The sequence below is a fragment of the Mauremys reevesii genome, linkage group 11, assembly GCF_016161935.1.
Source record: "Mauremys reevesii isolate NIE-2019 linkage group 11, ASM1616193v1, whole genome shotgun sequence".
NCBI lineage: Eukaryota > Metazoa > Chordata > Testudines > Geoemydidae > Mauremys > Mauremys reevesii.
Window position 1 is genome coordinate 977403 of NC_052633.1, and position 8046 is coordinate 985448.

The 8046-nt window shown below is 52.1% G+C and overlaps 1 protein-coding gene across 6 annotated transcripts; it reads left to right on the forward strand.

Moving 5' to 3' along the window:
* Positions 1-2629: 2629 nt before the first annotated feature.
* On the forward strand, positions 2630-7705 carry MRPS16 (mitochondrial ribosomal protein S16). 6 transcript variants are annotated; one of them, XM_039494989.1, is made up of 4 exons: positions 2630-2675; positions 5284-5314; positions 6648-6908; positions 7418-7705. In XM_039494989.1, the coding sequence occupies exons 2-4, from the start codon at positions 5302-5304 to the stop codon at positions 7534-7536; spliced, it is 393 nt and encodes a 130-aa protein (XP_039350923.1). In that variant the 5' UTR covers positions 2630-2675; positions 5284-5301; the 3' UTR covers positions 7537-7705. The 6 variants fall into 6 exon arrangements, with proteins under 6 accessions (XP_039350923.1, XP_039350922.1, XP_039350925.1 ...); XM_039494988.1 differs by having other exon boundaries at positions 2641-2785; XM_039494991.1 differs by lacking the exon at positions 2630-2675 and adding an exon at positions 2912-2979.
* Positions 7706-8046: the final 341 nt, after the last annotated feature.

The window sequence follows — 8046 nt, forward strand, 5'->3', positions numbered from 1 at the left end:
CACGAGACTCCCCCCCGCCATGTACCTCCTCCTCCCCCTTCCCCAGGGACTCCCCGCCATGTACCTCCTCCCCCTTCCCGAGACTCCCCCGCCATGTACCTCCTCCCCACTTCCCCACGAGACTCCCCACCATGTACCTCCTCGTCCCCCTTCCCCACGAGACTCCCCACCATGTACCTCCTCGTCCCCCTTCCCCACGAGACTCCCCGCCATGTACCTCCTCCTCCCCCTTCCCCACGAGACTCCCCGCCAAGTCCCGCCTCGTCCCCCTTCCCCACGAGACTCCCCCGCCAAGTCCCTCCTCGCCCCCTTCCCCCACGAGACCCCCGCCAAGTCCCTCCTCGCCCCCTTCCCCACGAGACTCCCCCGCCATGTACCTCCTCGCCCCCTTCCCCACGAGACTCCCCCGCCATGTACCTCCTCCTCCCCCTTCCCCAGGGACTCCCCGCCATGTACCTCCTCCCCCTTCCCGAGACTCCCCGCCATGTACCTCCTCCCCACTTCCCCACGAGACTCCCCCGCCATGTACCTCCTCGTCCCCCTTCCCCACGAGACTCCCCACCATGTACCTCCTCGTCCCCCTTCCCCACGAGACTCCCCACCATGTACCTCCTCCTCCCCCTTCCCCACGAGACTCCCCACCATGTACCTCCTCCTCCCCCTTCCCCACGAGACTCCCCGCCAAGTCCCGCCTCGCCCCCTTCCCCACGAGACTCCCCGCCAAGTCCCTCCTCGCCCCCTTCCCCATGAGACTCCCCGCCATGTACCTCCTCCTCCCCCTTCCCCACAAGACTCCCCACCATGTACCTCCTCCTCCCCCTTCCCCACGAGACTCCCCCGCCAAGTCCCGCCTCGCCCCTTCCCCCACGAGACTCCCCGCCAAGTCCCTCCTCGCCCCCTTCCCCCATGAGACTCCCCGCCATGTACCTCCTCCTCCCCCTTCCCCACGAGACTCCCCGCCAAGTCCCTCCTCGCCCCCTTCCCCACGAGACTCCCCGCCATGTACCTCCTCCTCCCCCTTCCCCAGGAGACTCCCCGCCATGTACCTCCTCCTCCCCCTTCCCCAGGACTCCCCCGCCATGTACCTCCTCCCCCTTCCCCGAGACTCCCCACGCCATGTACCTCCTCGTCCCCTTCCCCACGAGACTCCCCCACCATGTACCTCCTCGTCCCCCTTCCCCACGAGACTCCCCCGCCATGTACCTCCTCCTCCCCCCCCTGCCCCCGGAAGCTGGTGGGGTCTCAGCTCCGGCTAGCGGCCTGGGCCGGTGCTCGGGCCGGTCTGGGGCTCAGGTTGGGGCTCGGGCCGGGGCTCGCCCAGGGGTTGGGGCGGTCTAGCCCGGCTGCCCCGGCTCCGGCAGGCGAGGGGGGGGAGGGGTCAGCCCCGCCTTCAGCCCCTCTCCTGACGCTGCCTCCAGCTGCTCGAGCCCCGCCCGTCAATTCCCGCCCCTGCTCCCAAACAGCAGCCCGCAGGGTCACGTGGCTAGTCAGGGTCACCGTGTCCTGCAACCCCCGCCCCCGCCCCTCCCGGCCGGCGGGCTGCGGACAGCAACCGGAAGCTGAGTTGCCCAGTAAACGCGCTAATTGTCTTCGACTAAAGCCACTGACCGGAAGTTATTTGCCCCGGGGAGCCACTCTAGTGACCGGGTACAGCGTCAGTGCCCCGGTACGCTCGTGAACAGCGTTCCTCCGGGAACAGTGTCCGGAAATCATTTACCCTGGTGTGCTCTTTAATAGTGTCCCTCCGGGAACAGTGTCCGGAAATCATTTACCCTGGTGAGCTCTTTAATAGTGTCCCGCCGGGAACAGTGTCCGGAAATCATTTACCCTGGTGTGCTCTTTAATAGTGTCCCCCCGGGAACAGTGTCCGGAAATCATTTACCCTGGTGTGCTCTTTAATAGTGTCCCGCAGGGAACACAGCGGAAATAATTTAGCCTGGTGTGCTCGCTCTTTAATACGGTTCCTCCGGGAACAGTGACCGGAAATCATTTACTCTGGAGAACTTTAAAAGTGTCCCCCCTGAACAGTAACCGGAACTTATTTCCCCATAATACTCTCATTACGCAGGTGCCAGGAAGACCAGTACAGTCCGCGGACTGGCAGTTGTCCCGGTTTTACGGCCTGGGGCACCCGGTGCACCCAGTGGGGAGGGTCGCTGGGGGATGCGCTGAGGACTAGCGCAGGCGAACTACATCTCCCATGGAGCCCAGCCCCCGTGAGGTCACGTCTCCCCGCGGCGACAGCCTCGCTCTGAGAGCGGGACGTCCTGGTGGGGCCACACGCACAGCGTATGCACCGCAATGCCTGATGGGAAATGGCGGGTCATCCGCAATACCCGGCTCCCCTCCCCCCCTTCTTCTCGCTAGGGCGCCCGTGGCCCTTTCCGAAGTTGGGGGGGGGGGGTCGCCCGCTGTGACATCATCTCGGCGCGACAGAGACGGGGCGGAAACGGAGCCTGCGGGGCGCGCGCGTGTGCGCACTGCGTCTCCCAGCGTGCCTAGGGCCACGCAGTGGCTGATGGGAGTAGTCCCCAGACAGCCACCAGGCCTCGCAGGGGCCGATGGGAAATGCAGTCTCGAGACGCAGGCACGCGCGGCGCCGGCGCGCTGGGGCTCAGTTCCCACAATGCACCGTTGCGGCCTGACCCTGCCGCCGCGCTACGGCGGCCCGTGAGGTGCGGAGGGGGCGGGGCTCAGGCCGCCGAACTTCTGCCCTGCAGCCGCTGCCTCGGGCTGCGGCCTGTTCCCGCCCGGCGCGAGCGCGAGCCGGGCCCGGCCCGCGCAGGTACCGCGGGGGGCGGGGGCTGCGTCACCTCCGGGAGCGGCGCGAGCCGGAGCCACCGCCTCACCGGGGGGGGGGAGGGGTAACGTCCCCTCGGCCCCGCCAGCCGCGCGGGGCCAACGCGGGAGCGGGGAGCGCGGGGGAGAGTGAGCGGCCTTGGGCCGGCGGGACTGGTCCGCGGGCCGCGAGCGGGACCGGTGAATTACCGCCCCCCCACCCCCCGGGCAGCTGCGGGCGCGGCTGCTTCTTAAACCGTCTGCGCTCAGCAGCCGGGTGTGAGGGTTCCCTGGGCGAGTTAATACCCGGGAACAACAATTGCTGCAACCCTCAAGTCAGGGGGGGGGTGTGTGTCAGGGGGGGTGTGTCAGGGTGTGTCTGTGTCAGGGGGTGTGTGTATTGGGGGCTGTCAAGTGATTTAAAAAATAATCACAATTAATCACGCTGTTAAACAACAGCAGAACACCGTTTATTTAAAATAGTTTGGATGTTTACATTGCCCAGTATACTAATTTCAATTAGAACACAGTACAAAGTGCACAGCGCTCACTTTATGTTTATTTGTATTATATATATTTGCACTGTAAAAATATATTTTTCTGTTCACCTCATACAAGTACTGCAGTGCAAATGAAAATTGAACTTACAAATGTAGAATTATGTAAAAAAGCCCAACCCCACATTCAGAAATAAAACAATGTAAAACTTTAGAGCCTACAAGTCAACTCAGTCCTAGTTCTTGTTCAGCCAAGAGCAAAGACAAACAAGGTTGGTTACAATTTGCAGTAAATAATGCTGCTGCCGCCACCTTGTTTACAATGTCACCTGAAGGTGAGACCAGGCGTTCGCATGCACTCTGTTGTAGCCGGCATTGCAAGATATTTATATGCCAGATGCACTAAAGATTCATATGTCCCTTCATGCGTCAAGCACCATTCCAGAGGACATGCTTCCATGCTAATGATGGGTTCTGCTTGATAAGGATCCAATGACACGTTCATTTTCATCAGCTGAGTCAGAAGGTTCATCATCACCAGCAGGAGGTTGATTTTCTTTTTTGGTGGTTCAGGTTCTGTCGTTTCTACATCAGAGTGTTGCTCTTTTAAGACTTCTAAAAGCATGCTCCACACCTCATCCCTCTCAGATTTTGGACGGCACTTCAGATCCTTAAACCTTGGGTCGAGTGCTGTAGCTATTTTTTAGAAATCTCTCATTGGTCCTTCTTTGCATTTTGTCAAATCTGCTGTAAAAGTGTTCATAAAACGAGTATGTGCTGGGTCATCATCTGAGACTACTATAACGTGAAACATATGCAGAATTCAGGTAAAACAGAGTAGGAGACATACAGTTCTCCCTGCAAGGAGTACAGTCACAAATTTAACTGACGTATTATTTTTTTAACGAGCATCATCAGCACAGAAGCATGTCCTCTGGAATGGTGGCCAAAGCATGAAGGGGCGTACAAATGTTTAGCATATCTTGCAACGCCAGCTACAAAAGTGCCATGTGAACGCCTGTTCTCACTTTCAGGTGATATTGTAAATAAGAAGCAGGCAGAAGTATCTCCCGTCAATGTAAACAAAATTGTTTGTCTTAGCGATTGGCAGAATAAGTAGTAGGACTGAGTGGACTTGTAGGCTCTACAATTCTACACTGTTTTGTTTTTGAGTGCAGTTATGCAACCAAAGGAAAAACCCTGCATTTTTTATACTTTCACAATAAAGAGTTTGCACTTCAGTACTTGTGTGAGGTGAACTGAATTTGTTTATCATTTTTACTGTGCATATATTTGTAATCAAAAACAATAATATAAAGTGAGCACTGTGCACTTTGTATTCTGTGTTGTAATTGAAATCAGTATTGAAAATTTATCCAAAAATCTTTAAATTTCAATTGGTATTCTATTGTTATAAGTGCAATTAATCGCAATTGATTTGAGTTAATTGTGTGAATTAACTGCGATTGACAGCCCTAACATATATACGCCAAATCCTCAGAACACCAATATAATGTGGAAACAAACATTTTTACCTTAAAATGACAAGTTATTTTATGTACTCATGTGGCACTTGTTGGCATTGCCCTAGCAACAACGCTATTGAAACAGAAAAGCAGGCAGGGTGAGGCAGTGAGGCTGCTGCCTATCAGGGCTACCAGGAAAAAAAAAATGCATTTAATTTTGCTTGTGCTCCTAAGAGGTTGAAAGTTACCTAAACCCCAAACCACAAAAGTGGGAGTGGGGGCAGGTGCTTTGAAACTTCCATTCCCAGGATCGCCATGGCCAATGGGCCATGAGAGACAGAATCTACAGGGGTCAGGGTAGGGCTTGCAATTAAACACCCATGTTTCCATCAGGATTTTCAAACTATAACTTTCAGTTATACCTCATCTCTGTCAACTAAGGCTATGTCTACCCTATAGCATTTACAGCTTCAGTGGGCTGGCCCCTTGTTCTGTGTTTGGGAGTGGCAGGGGATTCATTCATGGTTTTTTTCCTCTTTCAGGTGCAGGCAAGGGTCATCATGGTGCACCTTGGTAAGTGCAGACAGGGTTTGTTAAGGGTTGCATGCACACCATGTTGTACTGACAGACCCCTAGTTTCTGCATCCCTCTAAATCAATTACAGTTAGGGTATGGCTACACTTACGGTTTGCAGCGCTGGTCATCCAGCTGTGTAGGAGCAGCGCTGGTGTGTGGCCACACTCACAGCTACCAGCGCTGGTGTGTGGCCACATTTGGAGCATTTGCAGCGCTGTTGGGAGTGCTGCATTATGGGCAGCTATCCCAGCATTCAAGTGCACCAAAGTGCTTTTCAAAAGAGGGGGGTGGAGGGTGGTGCACTGTGACAGGGAGCGGGGAAGATAGAGAGTGGATTTTTGGAGCCAACATTGTGTGTTAGCTTCCTGGATTGGAAAAATCACAAAATGTTCATGAGCCCTTAGTCTTAACTCTAATTGCAAACAGCCTGCCTCCAACACGGACTCCCCCGTGTTTCACTGTGACAGGGAGCGGGGAAGAGAGAGATTGGAAAAATCACAAAATGTTTGCGAACCCTAACAGCCTGCATCCAACACTGTTTCCCCTGCCTCTCATTTGATCGTTCACAGCCAGGTACAGATAGCTCCTGTTTGCTGTGATCAGTGTTTGTTTTTATAGATAAGCAGTTCAAACGGAGCTCTCCGATGGGCTCCGTTCTGTTTCATTCACTCTGCCTGCCTGCCTCTCATTTGATTGTTTACAGCCAGGTACAGAACGGAGCTCCGATCGGAGCTCGTTCACAACAAAACAAAGAGAGGCTGCATAACAAAACAAAAGAGAGTAATTTATAAAAGCATTCTGGGATACACCTTATTCCCTGGAGGCCAATCACAGCGCTGGTGTGTGGCCACACTTGATGACCAGCGCTGCAGCACCAGCGCTGGAATCCTTATTCCCCATGCTGAGTGAGGTGTACGGCCAGCGCTGCAGCCAGGGAGTTGCAGCGCTGGAAGTGCCCTGCAGGTGTGGCCACTTACTAATTGCAGCGCTGGTGGAGGCTTTCCAGCGCTGCAAATCGCCAGTGTAGCCATAGCCTTAGTGGAGAATGTGCAGCCTTCTCCGCTGAACTCTTAGGGGTTGGTAAAGCAAATCTGTCTTATTTATTGTCAATAAATTGAGGTCTTAAAGCAATCTCATGGCAGGGTACAGACTTCGATTCCATCATAAAAAATAATCTCTTGTTGGTGTGTAAGGAAAGGTTACAGCAGTTTTATTGATTTTAAGTGAAACCAAACTTTTTCTCTAAGGCCTTTTGGAATTTTTTGGCTAGACATCTGTACACATCTGTTATAATCAAATCTACTGTGATACCTGTTGATCTTTCCTTCAGCTCATCTCCTTATGAAAAATTATCATGGAGGACACGTCGCTATCCGATTGGCTCTTGGCGGCTGTGCCAACAGACCCTTCTTCCGTATAGTGGCCGCATATAACAAGCGAGCACGGGACAGCAAGTATTTGGAGCAAGTGGGCTGCTATGACCCACTCCCAAATAGCCATAATGAAAAGCTTGTTGGCTTGAACATCGAGAGGATCAAACACTGGATTGGTTGTGGAGCACATGTCACAAAACCAGTTGAAAAACTTCTAGGTAACTCAAGGTGTTTTTCAATCTGAACTATTTGCTTATTTCGCTTAAATGATAATAGATTTTCCTTGGTGATCCTCCGCATACTTGGAGTACCAAAGACCCTTTCTTCATTTCTTTGCATGAATTCTTGAAAATATCTATATATGCAGTCACCCTTCTTTTGGCCACAGGAAATGGGATGGGTCTCGTTTATGGAGACACTGAGCCGGCCGAGACAGCAGTAAAAGGCACTTCAAGACACTAGTGGGTTGGTGAGAGAGACAATTACTCTCATTTCTTAAAGTCTCATTAACTATTGGAATAGTTTACCCAGGGTTGTGGTGGATTCTCCATCACTGACAATTTAACTCAAGATTGGGTGTTTTTCCTCTGAGAATTATTTTGGGGTAGTTCTATATTATGTGTTATCTAGGAGGCCAGATGAGATAATCACAATGCTGCCTTTGAATCTGAGTCTAGTACAGTAATACTGCAACTCCTGTTATAAACATAAATACTCTTTCTTTCAGGTCTTTCTGGATTTTTCCCATTGCATCCTATGACGATCACAAATGCAGAAAGATTAAGGAAGAGAAGAGCCTTGAAGGCTGAAACAGCTTCTGAGGAAGAAACTCCAGGTGACCAATAACATCTATCTGAACTGAATTACTCAAAAGATTACTGTACAGACAACGATCAGAACAGGGTGCCAACTAAAAAAGATAATATACGTACCATAGGCAAAAACGATAGTGGATGTGAATTATTTCATAAGAACATTAAAATATTTTGAGGCTTTAGGAGGCCTCAGACAAGGATTCTGATTGTCCTCATTTGTTAATTAATAATTTGTGTCAAAATAAGAAGTAATCTTTCATGTTTATGTCAAACTGCACTTACTTAGGCCCAGATCCACAAAGGTAAAATTTAGGCTCCTAAATTGCACTGAGATCCAGTGGACGTCGAGAACCAAAATACCTTTGTGGATCTGGGCCTTCCAGATGACAGCATTTATACAAATGGAATACAAACTCCAGTGTTCTAAATGGCTCTAGTGCGGAGGTGGAGAGAGCGTGACTGACTGTCCTAAGAGCCTAATGTATAGGAAGTTGTGCTGGATGCCCCTGTCCTTCTAAAAGTCATCTTGCCATTACTTCAG

Coding starts and splice junctions, on each gene's coding strand:
- MRPS16 (XM_039494993.1), top strand. CDS start 5,263: ATGGTTTTTTTCCTCTTTCAGGTGCAGGCAAGGGTCATCATGGTGCAC. Junction 5,315..6,647: donor GGTCATCATGGTGCACCTTG/GTAAGTGCAGAC, acceptor TCTTTCCTTCAG/CTCATCTCCTTATGAAAAAT. Junction 6,909..7,417: donor ACCAGTTGAAAAACTTCTAG/GTAACTCAAGGT, acceptor TCTTTCTTTCAG/GTCTTTCTGGATTTTTCCCA.